Source organism: Pantherophis guttatus, chromosome 1, assembly GCF_059756535.1.
Source record: "Pantherophis guttatus breed Tessera chromosome 1, ASM5975653v1, whole genome shotgun sequence".
NCBI classification, from domain to species: domain Eukaryota; kingdom Metazoa; phylum Chordata; class Lepidosauria; order Squamata; family Colubridae; genus Pantherophis; species Pantherophis guttatus.
The window spans coordinates 319617464-319635329 of record NC_142063.1 but is presented as its reverse complement, the minus strand read 5'-3'; the positions used below and the strand labels follow the sequence as shown (position 1 = coordinate 319635329).

Genomic DNA, 17866 nt, shown 5'->3' with positions numbered 1-17866 from the left:
AAGTGGTCAGTTATATGTTAGCACATACTTTAGTTGCTAGAGACACATTTCTATCTTCTTTCTCACATGGATATTTATGCATTTGTCTATGATGAATGTGATGGCTGTTATCACATTTTGCTAGTAACATTTTCAAGTAATGCCAATTCATAATTTGTAAATCTCTTTATTAACCTGGATATAAATCATGTTTAATGGTGACAGTTTTCTTAATCCTGTTACATACCTATCACCAGGAGGATAACCTTTTGAAGAAGAACCTGAAGTGCTTCTGGTTGGCTACCTCTGACTTGAACTCCGACCATTGACTCATATGCGCTATGGTTGTGCAGCTCTTCTGATTCAAAAGAGAAAACGCATTGGCAACTCTTTAAGACAAAGGTCTCTCTTCCTGGGATTATCCTGCAATGATTCCAGAAAAAGAGGCAGCTGCTTTAAGGAGTTGCTGACATGAGTTATATGGGCATTTTCCCCTGCTCCAAATCTGAACCACTGAAGAACATTATTCTTCACAGCCTACAAGTCTCTTTTATACATTCAAAATTGGTGATGTTTTTCCTCTGTACAGGGTTTCTTAAAGATTTGTGGCTTGAACTTGTTGTCTTTATTTTGTGTGGGTACAAGAAATACGATTTCTAAGATGAATACACTCTCTTTGTTTCTGTAGCTACTTCAATGAGAATCAATATCCTGATGAGGCCAAGAGAGAAGAAATTGCAAATGCTTGTAATGCAGTTATTCAAAAGCCAGGTACACAAGGAAGCCAAGCAGGGGATATGTGCTTCTCTTCTCTTCTCTTCTCTTCTCTTCTCTTCTCTTCTCTTCTCTTCTCTTCTCTTCTCTTCTCTTCTCTTCTCTTCTCTTCTCTTCTCTTCTCTTCTCTTCTCTTCCCTTCCCTTCCCTTCCCTTCCCTTCCCCTCCCCTCCCCTCCCCTCCCCTCCCCTCCCCTCCCCTCTCCTCTCCTCTCCTCTCCTCTCCTCTCCTCTCCTCTTCCCTTCCCTTCCCTTCCTTTCTACCCTACCCTACCCTACCCTACCCCACCCCTCTCTCTTAATATATATTTTGCCTTGTTTACTTAAACATATATTTTTCTTATTGGTCCTAACTCAATCATCCATGCATGAGGTATCATAGAAAATGTGTGAACCCTAGACAAAATGAAAAACAAATACAGTATCCAAATATGCCATCATTATTTTCAAAAATGACCCAATGCATTTTTAGTTTCAGTAGTAATTCACCATCCCAGGAATATTTTCTGTTTGGGCAAAAAAATGTTAAAAAGGAAAGAAGAAAAGAGATTTGTGATGGGGGGGTGGGGGTGGGGGAGACCATCAGGTTTTGGGGAGTGTTTCAAAACAGAACAGCCTTTTTGAAAGAGAACTGTGAAGCTCAAAGTATGTCAAGCCATTTTTTTACTTAAAAAACAAAAAGTGCTGAATTAATAGTGTTAACTTCCTTGTTCTTATGCTATAATGTTCATCTGTTTCTACCTTCAAAAGGGCAGGATGTATTTTTGGCAGTTGCACTGAGTAATACCCAACAGTATATTCAAAGGGTGCTTTAGAAGGACAAAATGTAGGGTGGGATTTAAATGCTGTATGTGGTTTGTGAAAATAAGGTAGGGTGAGCAAATTGCAGTCCCAAGTTCCTTTTTGGAGGATCTCAGAGGTGCTGCTGTTTATTGAATTTGGTGGGAAACACAAGAAGACTAAGCCCTAAGATCCCTGTCCTCCTCAGTCCTAGGTACTCTTCCATGTGTGATGTGGTTATACTCACTTTGTAGCCCTCAGGTCCAAAAACTATTAAAAGGGTTTTTAGGTTTGGGGTATTTTTTTATTATTTAGAAAATAGCCTCTCATATGGTTTGGGAAAACCACCTCCAAGGTCCTTTCCAACTCTGATATTCTATTCTAAATCCTGCCCTGGAGCTTCTAGGAGTAAGCTTCTATAACCAACATGGTTTCTTTTTTATTTTGCACAGGAAAGAAGCTGTCAGATCTGGAGCGAGTTACCTCCCTCAAAGTGTACAATTGGTTTGCCAATAGAAGGAAGGAAATCAAGAGGCGAGCCAATATTGGTAATGTATCAGACAGCCTTGAAGAACTGCTGAAGAAAGATGGAACATGATTGACTTTTCTTAACAGGAAAACAGAGCCTTGATAATATTTTTAAAGTAAAAGCTTGACAACATGGTCAAAACAAATTTTCTCTCATCCTTTGTTGTTACTGAACAGTTCATCAATGTTAACATGTTGTCAAAAAGCATTGGTATATGTGTATAATAGCATCTTTAAGTCCCTTAGGTCAGGGAATTTCATCATGCCTTTCAAGAAAACCTAGAGATTTCCAGTTTTGTTGGAAACTTCTCTGCACTTGCTCTGATGAAAAGATCAACGGATGAAATATATTTAGTCCACCACTGTGATTACCTGGGAATATTAGGCCATACAGTAATGAATTTTAATACACTTAAGGTGGCAATAAGGCCCAATAGAATAGTAAGTGCTACATATGAACCCTAAAACATACCTCAAAATGTTCTACAATATACCACATTGCTTGGGACCAACAATTTGCTTTGAAAAGCTTTCCTTGCAGTTGGATTATTTTGAAAAACCTGCCTTATTTCTCCCAATGTCCTCAAAGTGAAGCAGAAGCTGTTCAAGCTATTGAACAAGTTTGTACGACACATACATCTTTATAAAGCTTGTCTTAGCCTGCAGTCCAAATCTATTCTAGGCCAGGAGTAACTAAAATGTTCCACATAACTATGATCTGAAACTGTGGTTTACGTTTTCATGCCTTGGCTGTAGCTTCGTGTTCCATGCAAATGGAACAGAAGCAGGTGAGCAATGGATACTCCCCATTATATATCTCTAGACATAGAGTTGGCTGGCAGGAGTAGCAGCATTTTTGTTCCTCCCACCTTAACTGTTATTCCCTGCAGATATTTAGTGAATTGGTAAAATTGGACTGAGGAAGGATTAGTGATAACCATGTGCTGGTGAAGCAGCCATGTGCCTATTTTGGGTTGCTGTCGCTGGTTAAAAAAAAAGTTTAAACTAGGGAGTGATGACTGCAACAACAGCTGGGCAGGAAGAAAGCTTTGCATAATTGTTTGCTGAGTTCCCCCTTGGGTATGTCTCTTACAGCTGATCACTCTCGACCACAGACTAATGTGTCTTCTGATTAAGCCCTTCTGATGCCATAGACAGTGGCATGTTCCCATCTTTGTCCCCCAATTTAGTTTTCCTTCACATCCTTCTCCCTCTTTATCATCTCACCACAGTCACAAATATAATACCATACAACACCTAACATTCTGCTAGAGAAAATAAATATTTAAAGAAACGTCCTCACTTTAATTAGCATTTCTTTTATACTGATAAATAATATAGGTATCCGGTACTTTCCAGAGTTTGAAATGCTTTGGATATAGAATAGTAAATAACACATTTCAATTTTCTAACATATTATGCAGAAAAGGAGCTTTAAATTGTGCCTATCTATCATATAAAATATTTAACATATAAATGTGCAATTAATTACATAAATTAATTTCTTTTTGCTTTGAATTTTTAATTTGTGTATCCTTTCAGAGAAAAACCTCAAGTATAAATCTTCCCCCCAGATTTCTGAACTTTTTAAATAATTTAAGAGTTCAGGTTCTTCCAGTGAAATTGACTGATAGCACATTCAAGAGAGAACAAACAAGAAAAAGCAAACTTTTGACAGTTTTACACAATACGGTGGTTGCCCCACAATTAAATTATTTTTCATAGGGCACAAAAGCAAATGATGGAGCAGAAGAGTTTTTATTGGCTGTTAACTGGAATGATTATTTGCAATCTGCAGTTTTAGATGCAATGTATTTCGAAATGCCAGTTGCTGAAGGTTACAACCACCAGAGATAAGTGGTGCCTTCAAGTCCTGCTTGACTTGACTTCCTGGAGGCATCTCTCTGGCCATTGTTGGAACTAGAATGCTGAACTAGATGGACCTTTGAGCTGATCCACGCAGGGAACTTCTTATGTTCTTATACTTCCTTAGAATAAGATAGGAAGATGGTGTCTGGGAAAAAAAACCCACCAAAAGGAAGCTGACAGATTTTGTCCAGTAGCACGAGAAAGCCAAACTCCAAACAGTGATATGGATAGCAGACCAATAAAGTATCATGAATCTAAGATGCTTTGCAATCTCACAAAAAATAATGAAGCATCTTGTTATCTTCATATAACTTGTGAGTTGCAACCTGAAATATTTCTATTGCAAGGGACAGGCTTTGCAAGCTCTGCAGCCAAGGGATTGGTGCCAGCTAGAAATCCACTTGGGGTTATAAAATATTTTCAAAGGCTGATGACCCTGGATAGAAACTGATTTTTTTTTTCCTTTCTTTTAAATTGGCATTTATACTCCTCCAACCAAATTAATTTTCCTTTTTTTAACAGTGCAACAACATGCACAAAAGGGGCTTGCACCATATTGAAATGAAGATGAAAAGGAGACTTCACTTAGGGTCTATTGGGTTTATTGTAAGAACCATCAAGCCAGAATTAAAATTGTAGAAAAGGAATAGTCACAATCACTACATAGAAAATAAGAGAGATGTTGCTTTATTCCTTTGATTATGGTTTCATTAATCAAATGTGCATTTTGTCCCTTTCTTAAGAAGGGCCTCCTAAATGCAAGCCTATTTGGTAGGGCGAGTTCTGTGAGTGACCTGATTCTACAGGAGTACAGGAAGATAATCCAAACCATGATGCCAGTTGCAGAATGCAGCTGTTGAGAATTGCTCTTTTGATTTAGAAGGAAGTTTGATTTAAAAGTTTCCAGTCCTTCTGAATCCATAAATAGCATTTGCTAAATTCTCTAAATTTAAAGAGGCAGTCATGAAAGGTATTTTAGTATCCTGTAAAAAGACAGTTGTTTCTCCCCCAGTACTAGTAAGACCATAGGAAATTGTGTAAAATCAGAACTTATCCAAGCCTGCGTCAGAAATTCTGCAAATGGAGTAAATCTTTGTAGCCTTTGGCAGAATTTGGCTTGCAGAATTATTTTTTTCTTATAGCTGACTTTAAACAAACAAACAAAAAAAGTTCTGAGTATTTCTTTGAGGTTCTTACAAGAAACAAGATGCCCCACTTGTGAAAATTCTGGTTTTTCATCTTCATCCTTATTGGTAACCCTGCAGCAGATAATTTAGGGATCAATTTGCTTTTTTCGAAGAAGCAGCAATCCTGGAGAGTCATGGGATAGATGTACAAAGCCCCGGAGGCCACTCCAACAGTGACGACGTAGACGGAAATGACTATTCAGAGCAGGTAAGTATATGAGCTAAGTCAGGGGGCTCCAATATGGAGAGTCCCCCTGTAGGCTGCTCTTCCTCCTCTGGGTTTGGGGGCGGAATGTGGAGCGGTGGGGGTCTTTCATCCTTCAGCCTCCTAAGATTATGTGGCCTTTTATCCTGCTGTGCGATGGGGGAAGGCAGAAAAACGCAACATTCCTCCCCCCCCCATGGACCAGCCTTCACCCACATGGATTTATTGTCATACAACAGGAGTCTTGGCAAGTACGCAATGGGGAGGAGGAGGGAAGATGTACAGAGGGAGGCAGAGAAGCAGAGAAGTTAGAAGAAGACAGGAGGATCTGCTCAAAACAAGCAAGTTGACGCTCTGTTCACACATATTTGCCAAATGCAGGGGCATGATGAATTCCCCCAATTTGCACCACCATGCATAGTAAACACCGTGTCTGTTTCTCTCCTGTGCCCCTGTAACCAGAGCTGTGTGCATCCCCAGAAATCCTTTCTGAAACTGTTTTAAGAATGCATCCATTTTGTCCTCACCATTCTGGACTGAGGGCATATGCGCAATTGTGCATGGTCAATTTAGGGATGCTGTTCCTGAACAGCCGATGAAGTATGAGGAACAGCTGGATGAGGCAAGCATCTCTCATCCAAATTGACGAATACTCTTTCCTTTTCTAACAACTATTATCTTCTGCCTTCTGATGTCATTGTTTATGTAACCTTGATGTCCATGTCATACCCACTGTCTATGCCTTGCAAAAAATTACAATTCAATTTTGGAAAGAAAATAGTTAATGATTCATGCCAAATAAAAGCACATCCACTTGCTTAAGTTTCAGTTGCAAATTTTCTGAATCACATATTTGATGTGGAACACACAGCCCTGCTTATACATAACGATCTACGAGTTTTACTCTCTCCTTACCCACCCCTCCCCCCCCACAGTGCAATGAATGCATAGCTGCATGCTCCTCTTCCCAAAATTGAATGCATTGATGTAAATTGATAATACGGCAGTTCAATTCCAACCAAGAATATTCCATCTAACCTCCTGGTGCCACCATGTTTACCTTTTTAAGGCAGGGTAAACCTTTCTTCATAATTTGTCCCTGCTCTTGAAATACTATTTTTTAAAAAATTGCTTTTATTCTTAGGAACATAGGAAGTGCCTTTCATCACTGGTCCATCTAGCACAGTGTTGTTGAAGTACTGGTTTACAATGATTTTCTAGATCTCACTTATTGGAGTTTCCCCTAACCATTTCAGGAGATGCTAAGGCATGAATTTGGCACCTTTGGCATGGAAAGCAGGTGTTCTGCCTTTGAGCTATAGGGCCTGTGCATTCTTGATAGGCCGTAACTATCATCTAGTCTTCCTATTTTATTATGTTTCTTTTCCCCCTCTCTCCCCCATACTTTCTGTTAGTTTATGCACGTATTTTTAAAACTACTCTTAGGTACATTTTGGTAATTTAAATATAAGAAATGAAATTAAAAATACTTTTCTTTTTAATCTTGAAAGGAAACTGATTGCTAAAGAGGAAAATAAGGGGATATTAGTAGAAAAAGAAGCTCTCTCACAGAAGAGACACTTCGGCTACATTTCACGTTTGAGTTAGACACATGTAGATCTTGGCTGATCATTAAGACAAATGGGACAGTTGGACAATGGGGCCAATTATTTAGAATTGTGATAATCCCACTTGGTCTTCTTCCATTGTTGAGAATCTTCCAGCTTTGTGGTTCCTGCATTAATTAGGTCGGATCAGATGGCATTATTATGATCAGTGTGTTTTTAATGGAAATGATATATTTTGTACAAGAATCATACTTTTTTGAATGTTTCTAGTGGGAATATGGAAAATAAAAACAGATAAAATATAAGCCTTTAACCTGAATGAAGGCAGCTAGGAACAAATTAATCATCTATTGTAATCCATCTTCTTTGTCTGTAATTTTTCTGTAGTCAAGCTCTCACTCAGCTAATCAGATTGACAGAACTTTAATCTTGTTAACTATGCCAAATATTGGGCAGCCATTGGCTGAGAACGTTCTAGTTCTGGATTTATTGTTTGTAGCAGGGTATAAGTTCAATAGGTTGGTAAGGCCATATGCAACTCTCTGTTTCTGTACCCTTTGTGTAAATCTAATTAAGACTACAAGAGAAATCAATTGTTTCGTTGAGCTTCCACGGTTTTTTATTGTTCCTTCAGGAGCTCATGTTACACTGCCTAGTAATTTATTCTGGTTCTAGTGACCTGATGACCACATTTCTTTTGTTAGTTAGTCTTGATCATGATGAGGCAGCATTTCTTTTTCTCTTCATTTAACCAGACACATGCAGATTAAAATTACAAATCCTGCTGGTAAATGGATTGTTGGATAGACCATAGAACTGTCTCCAATGTTCTCTCATAGGATTGAATAAGAGACGCAGAGCCCACATGAAGAAGGGAAATATCAGTGGTTAAATTCTATCAAATATTTGCTTGTAGCATTTTAACAGAAAAAAAAAAAAACGAAACGGGTGGGAGGATAGGTGGATGAATTAGGGTCAGTTTTTTCATCTAAAATCATGTCCTTTTCTTGAGGGTTTTGGAATAGTATGATGGGAGATAATATTCTATAAATCTCAGTAGAAGTAATGACTGCTTCTTAACCTTTTGATTGACATCATTCTGTATTGGAGAGACCACATATAAACCAGGGGTGAAATCCAGCAGGTTCTGACAGGTTCTGGGGAACCGGTAGCGGAAATTTTGAGCAGTTCAGAGAACCGGTAGTGGAAATTTTGAGTAGTTTGGAGAACCGGCAAATACCACCTCTGGCTGGGCCCAGAGTGGGGTGGGAATGGAGATTTTGCAGTATCCTTCCCCTGGAGTGGGATGGGAATGGAGATTTTGCAGTATCCTTCCCCTGGAGTGGGGTGGGAATGGAAATTTTGCAGTATCCTTCCCCTGGGGTGGGGTGGGAATCAGTGGTGGGTTGCCCCTGGTTCATACCGGTTCTATAGAACCAGTAGTAAAACCTGCGGGAGGCTCTGCCCACCGACACCGACATCTGGACATGTGCAGAAGCTTCTGCACTTGTGCAGAAGAGCACGCGCACGGCCCCACTGCAAACCGGTAGTAAAGGTAAGTAGAACCCACCCCTGGTGGGAATGGAGTTTTTGCAGTATCCTTCCACTGCCATGCCTACCAAGCCACACCCACCAAGCCACACCATGCCCACCAAGCCACGCCCACAGAACCGGTAGTAAAAAAATTTGGATTTCACCACTGATAGCGCACCTACTTCCCATACCACCCCAGTTTTTAAATCAACAGGGTGGTGTAAGGCACCCTGTTATTAAGCTGGTTATTAAGACCAGCTGCCTGCAAATACTGCAGGTTCGAATCTTGCCAAGGCTCAAGGTTGACTCAACCTTCCATCCTTTCTAAGGTAGGTAAATTGAGGACCCAGTTGTGGGAGCAATAAGCTGACTTTGTATAAATATACAAAAGGATGAAGGCTATTGCTGAGCACATTGTAAGCCGCCCTGAGTCTCCGGAGAAGGGCGGCATATAAATCAAAATTAAATCAAATTAATTAAAATTAATTAATTAAAATTAATTAATCAAAATTAAAAAAAAAACATGTTTAAGCACTGGTCTGTTTAGATTTCTCAAACTTCATCTTTCTTAAATTCAAACTAGAGAAGACAGTAATGATCCCAGAATCTAATTATGCTCAGGTTAGAAATTTCAGCTGGTACAGTATATTATTTGGGGCAAAATGATCAAAACACGTAACATCTCTTCTATACCAGTTGAATTTCTGGCTCCAGTTCAACGTATTTTAAAGCATAGGTGAGTCAACATTTCAACCGTGGTATTAGCCCACATATTCAGAGTCAGAGTGTAACAGTCTGTGGAGGAAAGGCTTTAAATGTATTTCCCTCCCCATTACAAGCAAATCCAGGATTTCTGGTAAAAGTTGCAGATACTGTATCTAATATATTTCTCTCCATCCATTACAACTTTATTGCTGATAATAAGGTTCTTTTAACAGTTGGTTTGGCCGCAGCTATGAAAAAGCCCCTATGATTTGTCATTTAGGCATGAGTTAACTCTGTGAGTCATCATATGTTGAGAAGCCAGGTGGATGTATTTTAATACAATGAATATGACATTGTGATAGAACAGAGGTCTTCAAACTTGGCCGCTTTAAGACTTGTGGACTTCAACTCCCAGAATTCTCCAGCCAGCATAGCTGGAGAATTCTGGGAGTTGAAGTCCACAAGTCTTAAAGCGGCCAAGTTTGAAGACCTCTGGGATAGAATGACAGTGGAGATGAAAGAGAAGAAACATAGGCACTTAAGGCCTTTGAAAGCTGCCTGCCCATAAGCTGAAGGTGGACCATTCAAACAATGGATTTCTTCCTTCCTACACTAAGCCAAGCTAACCTGTTCAGAAGGAAAACACTCCTTAGAGCAGTGTTTCTCAACCTTGGTAGCTTGAAGATGGGTGGACTTCAACTCCCAGAATCCCCCAGCCAGCGCTGCTGGCTGGGGGATTCTGGGAGTTGAAGTCCACCCATCTTCAAGCTACCAAGGTTGAGAAACACTGCCTTAGAGGGTGTCATTTTAACCAACAAGCTATAGAAAGTCTTTCATCACGATGTGAAAAATTAACTTTACTCTCATGCTGTGTTTTAAAGAGAATTAAGACATGGGGGCAGCGTTTTTTCTTAATTTATTTCAGATGACACCTGGGTTTTAGATTACATTCATATTTTATTTTATTTTTAACCAAAAAATACTTTCTTTTGAATAGTATTGTCGAATATGGTTTGAGAGTTTGTTTTATAATCATTTGAATGTGTCTATTGTCTTCGCAGGCTCATTAGCCTTTAAGACTATAATACATTCTTAAAATATATTAATTAAGTCAAGCCATTTGCTGCTGAACATATGCTGGACTGTTCAATTTTTCTGTCCAGATTTTATTCTCTATGGGTTTTTTTTAGAAATATATAAAAAAAATTACAAATGAATACAGGATAGTGTATTGTGCAGTTGCTATAATTAATTTAAGGTAGATTAATAGCTATAACATTTTAATTCTATTTTTATATGAATTACAATATTCCACAAACACAGAACTAAACCATCGATCCCTCTAGCTCAGTATTATCAACACCTGCTTACAGCAGTTAATTTTCCAGAGTTTCAGACAGTTTTTTTTTTTAAATGTTACATGTGTTATGCCACTGGGCTCTTATGCCTTCATATATACTTGGCTACTACAAATGTGAGGAATGAACCATAGATTTTTAAACTTGAAGATGCTTCCTTAAATATTTATTAAAATATTATTTATACATTAATTAGAATTTCTTATAATAATAGAATCATGCTTCGAAAAGTGTCTGTAAAATTTACATTGTTTGAATTAGGACAGGCAACTTTGTGAGGGCTAAGAAACACATTTTACTTTGTGTGGAAGCTGTCTCTGGACCTGAGAGAAAACAGAATTGTTTTAAAAATTTTTTAAAAAAACACCCTTTAAAGATAAAAAAGATATCAACTTTATTTAATAAATAATAAAAATATAAACTCCTAAGTTTGTACTAGTGTTAACATTTGCAGTCCAGTTTTGCAGTAAAATCTACAATCAAATTTCAATGGCAAACTATTCAATAGATTTGGAAACCATTTGAAAAATTAAAAAGCCTGCATGCGGCTGGAGGATATACAGTATATTGCCCTCCTATTTTCAAAGAATCAGCACTCCAAGGAATTTCATTTCATATTGCATAGGGAATTCCAGAACATTTAAGGAGGAAATTGGAGGTGCAGGTGTTATACCATGATCATCCATAGCCATGCTGATCAAGTGGCATACCGGTAATTGGTTTTAATGGATGAATACCACAGCTTAAAGAATATCCTCCCCGCCCCTCTTTCTACGCCTTGTATTATCTAAGGAAAACATTGCTGCCAAAATGAAGATGAGAGAAAACTAGTGTACTGCGTGTGTAGAGGAAAACAGGTAGCTGCAAAGAATATAATCAACGAGAGGAAGAAACGGTTTAGATTAAAAAGGCAGAGAAGATGTTATTTTGATGGAAGTAAAGAATTGGTTTTGCAGAGAGCAAAGAGGGCCACAAAAAGAGTTTCCATAGAATGAATGGAATTAAAAATAAAGTGATGAATCAGTTTAGGATGAAACTGAAGTGAGGGAACGCTAGAAAGAATAATCTAAAGATTTGTGTGGAAATGGTCATAATACAATATGCCAGTTTGGTCTAGTGGTTAAGGCAGCAGGCTAGAAACCCAAAAACTGTGAGTTCAAGTCCTGCTTTAGCCATGAAAACCAGCTGGGTGACTTTGGGTCAGTCATTCTCTCTCTGCCCAATCCACCTCACAGGGTTGTTGTTGTGGGGAAAATAGGAGGAGGAAAGAGTTTTAGATACATTCGTCCCAGTGGTGGGTTCCTCCCGGTTTGGCCCAGTTCGGCCGAGCCGGTAACGGTGACGATATGACATCACCGAACCGGTTCTCTTTGTTCGGGAGCTGGGCCCTCCTGCTCCCCCCACGTTATTCTTACCTTTTATTTGGCCCCGCCCCCAATCTATTCGCTGCCTCCCGAGTCCCAGCTGATCGGCTAGAAGGAAAAAAACTGTTTAAACTCTTGCCGTGGGGCTTCAAAGGACCACCCTACAGCTGATCAGTGTTAAAAGGCAGTGTGGTGGTAGACCAGTGTGCTCGAAAAACAAATGGGTAGATCGGAGCCTCCAAGAACAAATGGGTAGACCGGTACAGCTCTGCAAGCAGTTAAAAGCCTGGTAGACCAATACCTCTGCTAAATCCTAAAGAATTGTCACATGACCATCAAACTACGCCCACAAAATAAGCCACGCCCACAGAACCGGTAATAAAAAATTTTAGAACCCACCCCTGCTTCGTCCCCTTGAGTTATTTGTAAAAATAATAGAGGCAGGATACAATTAAATAAAATGGGAGTGAATGCCAAGAGTATAAACTCCCAGTAGGTCACCCATGGTATGAAAATCATCTCAGCTGCCCAGCTAGAGCAAACAGGCACCTAGATCAGGTAGCCATGATAGAGGAATTTCATACTGCATGAGAAAAGACAGTGATAAGCAACCTCTATATTTTACCAAGGAAACCACATGGGTAGACCAGATAAAGGGATTGCTGATATTGATATACTATCATATTGGATGACGGGGGTTCAGATGTTACTCAACATGTAGCTGGACAGATGTGATTTGAGTGTGATTTGTTGGATATGAGTGCAAGTGGAAAAATGCAGTTATTTCTGTATGAAGAAAAATACAGCAACTATAGAGAGATGGGAAGGTATATCATACAGGTCTGATAGAAAAGGCAGGAGATGGGATGGTAAGCAAAGTGCTTTTGCTTCAGATCAAATGTTTGTTCTTTTGTTCTCAACTGGTCATTGAGAAGTGGACAAATATGAGAAAGAAAACATACCTTCATTAATTTAGACGAGGCCTATGGTAATATAAAAAAGCTTAAATTTAATAAAATTATGACAGGCTCATCCATTCCTGGGAGATTCTGCTCATAATCACTCATGCCATAGACACTTCCTGGTTGGACTATGAGATTGTGCTCTGTCCTTGAAAAATATTTGGATGCTTGAACTGGTTCAGGATGTAGAGGCACACACAGTGTTGAGTGCAATGAGGTTACAAGATATAGATAGACTAAGAAACAAATGCCATGTAGGTCAATACTTCTTTCACTGTAATAGATGTTGTAACAGAATTTTGCAAGCCTGAATGTGCTTCCCCCTCCCTTTCTTTACCTCTGTGCATTACAGGCTTGCCTGAGATGTTTTCTTAAATTGCTTTCATGACCCAGACTCAGGCCCCTGTTATCTGACTGTTCCTTCATAGTGGCTTTTCCTCTTGACCTTCTAGAGCAGGGGTATCAAACCCGATCGCATTGTGGGCTATATCAGGATGTTTTTTGCCTTTGTGGAGCTGGGCCTGCATGGACCATATCCGGCCCGGGGCCATCAGTTTGACAGGCCTAATCTAGACCTTTTCGTCTCATAAGACCCAGAAGTCTGTCCTTTTCAGTTGCGGTGCCTGCCCTATGGCACAATTTAACCCACCAGCACACCATAACTCTGTCCATTGCCACATTCTGGACCAGTTACAATTTCCAAATGGTCTTCAAAGGCAGCCCTATGTGTCACATATTGGCCACGCCCCCACCCAGTTTAATGAAGGGGGGGAAAGTCCCAATACGTCACATGACGCTGCTGTGATGACATGAGTTTGACACCCCTGGTCTACAGCATTCATTCCTAGCTAATATATTTGGATTGGTTGGAAAACGAAGTTATTTAAATCTATAAGAAAATAACTTTTGTATCTTCTTTTTACTTTTTACTTTTTACTTGGGCTTATGTATTACAAAACAGGTCATCACTTGAGCCCATGCTTGGTAACAAAATTAGGATTTGACTCTTCAGTAAAAATTTTTTAGAGGGATTCACTATAGCCTCCAAGGTATACAGGTATAACAAGGTAGACAGCTTGTTCCCATTTTCCTCTTGAGAAGCAATAAAAGATAATTTCCCGTATCTTCTTAATTTTATTTTGTTTTGATTTGTAAATATCCTATGTTGAGTAGCATCCTAGAGTTAGGTAGCAACCAATAAATATATCTAATACTATAAACTAAAAAGAATATCTAGAAATTCTTCTCAGAAAGAAATAATTCTAATTAGTTCTTCTTCTTTTCTCTTGTAATGTTTGTTGCGGTTTAATAAAGGGCAGGAGAAATGGGGAGTGGGGTGAAATAGAAGGGATTGCAAGTGGAAGTTGTTTTCTGGACCTTCATAAAACCCATTGAAAGTGTTTGGAATGTTAAGTAATAAAAATGGTATAGAAGCAGCCAAAGGTACATACACAAGTTTTTTAGATCCTTTCACCCATCCCATTTTTTCTCTCTCTCTCATACAAACACATAAATAGATATGTCTATGGAGATTCTCAGTCATCCACGTCATGGTTGTCCCAAAGGTGTTTTTCAAGAGGCAACTGGACTTTCTGGTTTCTCTTTGAAGACATTTTGCTTCTCATCCCAAGAAGCTTCTTCAGTTCTGACTGGATGGTGGGGAATGGAAGGATTTATACAGCTGTCTGCAAGGAATATAAATCCTTCCATTCCCCACCATCCAGTCAGAGCTGAAGAAGCTTCTTGGATGAGAAGCGAAACGTCTTCAAAGAAAAACCAGAAAGTCCCGTTGCTTCTTGAAAAAACACCTTTGGGACATAAACAGATAACTTCTGCTGCTAACTCACTGTCTTCTCTAATTGAAAAAAAACCCACTAGTCAGTGAATTTCTATGAATACACAGTCGTATTCACTTGTCTAATAGACATTTGTCTAAAACTGAGTTGCATCTCTACATTTTATTTGGTACAATAGGTTAGTGGTGGAATAAGGTTGTGGTTCTACATTTATACAGATTTGGAGTTCTTGCAGAATCTGTTTCCAGGCACCCACTTCAAATCATCTCACCTACTCCCTGACTCTTCTTTCACTTTTCAACTTCAACAGACACCCAAACAAAAATTGTTATTGTAAGGTCAGCTAGCATTGGTGGCCATCCCTGTTATTTGGATTGTGGAAACGGCATTGTTAATTTAGTTGTCATATCATTGCCCCATTTTCAAGTTTAGGTTTCTGTTTGCAGGTATAGGACAAGGGCAGAATTTCTCCAGGTGGTTAGTAGGTTGGTTTATGCCTCATAATAATAACTTGAGGCTTGGAAGCTGCCTTGGGTGCCTTTCCTTTTTCATTTTCATCTGTCCAGTATGAGATTTTCTCCAAATACCCTCTCTCCTCCTTCCCATTTTCCCTTCAGCCAATGCCTGTTCAGCATGTAATACGTTCTTTTAAAATAAATCCCTTTATCCTCGTTTCTCCAGCCCATTGAATGAAAACATTGGACTGTTTATAAGACATATTTTAAAACTGGATGAAATTATTGTTGAAGATGCTAATGAGACTTGTTCCTCCCCCTCCCCCTCTTCATTCCTTTCTCCTTCTCCGCTCATGTAGGATGACAACACTAGCCATAGTGACCACCAAGACCCTATCTCACTAGCCGTGGAGATGGCAGCGGTAAATCACACCATTCTGGCGTTGGCCCGGCAAGGAACCAGCGAGATCAAAACAGAGGCCCTGGATGATGACTGATGACGCGATGGAGGGGGAGGGCTCCCAGATGAGAAAGTAACTTAGTTTTAGACGTAGCACCTTAGCAGCCTTTTTCCTGGTCCCTAATATGTGTCCTTCTTTACAATATAACTTTGCAGTCTCTTGTACGTCGTTTAGGGTCTTGTCCTGTGAAGATGGCATGGTGCCCTCTGACTCTGCGTATAAACTCTCAGTATTAACTCCCAGTCAGATAATTAACCAAGCCGACTGACCTCCCTCTCCCAGTGCTCCCCCCTCAGCTAGATGAAAACCTTTGCTGCTCTGTCTTTAGCATTCCATGAACGTGCTTCCAGGTGTCGTAGGCAGCCCTCGATTCCAAGCCTTAGGCTAAATCTGTAGAAAAACAACCATACAAACTTGGATTATCCTTCAGACTTCCTGGTGTTAACACTTTTTTATTTCCTCTTGTTATTGTTACAAAACCAAAAGGAGACAATGGAGATTCAGTGGTTTGAAGGAAAATGGGTTGAGAGTTTGGACAGGGAATGGGATTATGATGAAGCTCAGATCTGTTGTGAACGTCTTGTTACCAGGTGCCAATAAACTGGGCCTCCCTTGGCAGTGCAGCAATAGAATCTTTACTGCTTTTCCATAGGGTTAGTACTTTTTTTCTAAAGGTCCTGGCTGGTTGGGAAGGAGAAAGGGAAAGTCCACCAGCTTGTTTTGATTGATGTTTGCTGCTGACGTGGTCAACATAACCTTCCTGTTTTCTTTGCAAGTTGTGTTATGGGAGGAACAAAGCATTTCCCCCCTCAATTCTTAGGTTTCCCCAGTTAGGCCAAAGTTTCCATCTATAGAAGAGGCTGTGTCTCTGAATGAGACCCACTGTGGCTGTGTTCCTTCCAATAAGTGGTCACTAAGGCTGATGGTGGCTAAGGAATGATGTAGGTGTGATTGGATCATTCACAATTCTTTTATCAGTTAGTCATAAATGAGCCCTGGCGAGTTCATTAACATCTAAACCCACATAATGCAATTATATTCTCAGACACCCTCATGAAGAATTCCTACTCTTGGAAAAGACATGATTTATATACAAATATAGGATGAGCATTGATGGAAGTGAATAACTTATTTTTACACACACATATTCTGTGATGAAACATGAGAAATAGCTCTCCAGTTCAGCCTGTAATCAGGTTGCAGATTAACTTGGGTTGAAAAGTTGGTAATCACTTACTTCCTTGCCACAGCCTGTCTCCAAAGTATGGTGCACTCTAGGGAAGGATTAAGAAGTAACTCCTAATATTCCTCCTCACTACCGTGTTTCCCCGAAAATAAGACCCTGTCTTATATTTTTTTGAACCCTGAAATAAGCGCTTGGCCTTATTGCCATGCACTCAAAAGCCCGATTAGGCTTATTATCAGGGGATGTCTTATTTTGGGGGAAACAGGGTAGTTACAGAAAATATGCATACATGTAAATTTTCATTATTTGCATAGTAGAGCGTGCAGTGATCCCTATCTATTGTTTGTGGTGTTGGCTCTCCAAGGTATCACATCCTGATGTTTTTTACTTCTCTAAACTAGCCACACATTCTTTGTCTCTCTTTGTTCTATTCTTCTTCAGCAGCTGGAAAGCTGTACCTGTCTGAGCAGGTTAACTCATTCTTGGAAGCCATATTTCAGCAGGAACTAGATGTTGCCACAAGCCAAGGATTTAGTGGCTCTTGTGCTCCTGGGAAACAGGATTATTTTTTTACTTTCCTATTGTTAGGGCAATCTGAGATTGGATTCAGATATTGGCTATCTAGGAAATTAGAATTAGTGATTAAATACTGATGGAATGTGAGATGAATCTACTTCTATATAGCAAAAATAATAATAATAATAATAATCAAATTTGAGGGGGGTTTTTTGGTTCTTTTATCTTGATCATATGTAGCACTTTGGTATTTTTTTTCCTTAACAAAATATATATATATATATTTGTATTTTGAGCATTTTTAAAAAAATAAATATCATTGGATAAATCAACCATATCATGCTATAAGCTCATGTTACAGTCATCCAATAATAAACCTTGAACATAGTCCATGAGGAACATCTCTGATGAAATGGACCTGGTCGAATAGCATCAGGTGTTTCTCCTGAGCAAGATGTTTTGAAATGAAGGAAGTGGGAGGTAATTGAAAAGCATTCCTGTAACCCAAGACGTATCTTTACCAACTTGATCATAGCATGTGTTTTTCCTCTTTCTTGTGCTCTTTTCACTTTCACCTTACTTCAATGTTCACAGAAATTCTTCTCCATTCATTGTGCCCTTTGAGCTGCCTGTGCATTGAT

The 17866-nt window shown here is 39.3% G+C and overlaps 1 protein-coding gene across 9 annotated transcripts in view; it reads left to right on the top strand.

Annotated features, from left to right (window-relative positions):
- The window catches only part of HMBOX1 (homeobox containing 1), a 131908-nt gene extending 114509 nt beyond the window's left edge, over window positions 1-17399 (top strand). For 3 of the 9 annotated variants that reach the window (XM_034421285.3, XM_034421287.3, XM_034421286.3), the window contains 5 exons: window positions 668-750; window positions 1985-2080; window positions 5230-5324; window positions 5561-5662; window positions 15422-17399. In XM_034421285.3, the coding sequence (XP_034277176.1) occupies window positions 668-750; window positions 1985-2080; window positions 5230-5324; window positions 5561-5662; window positions 15422-15559 (514 nt within the window). In that variant the 3' untranslated portion in view covers window positions 15560-17399. The remainder of the gene's footprint in view (window positions 1-667; window positions 751-1984; window positions 2081-5229; window positions 5325-5560; window positions 5663-15421) is intronic. The other 6 variants (XM_034421289.3, XM_087883314.1, XM_034421291.3 and 3 more) reach the window with 5 other exon arrangements.
- The last annotated feature ends 467 nt before the right edge of the window (window positions 17400-17866 follow it).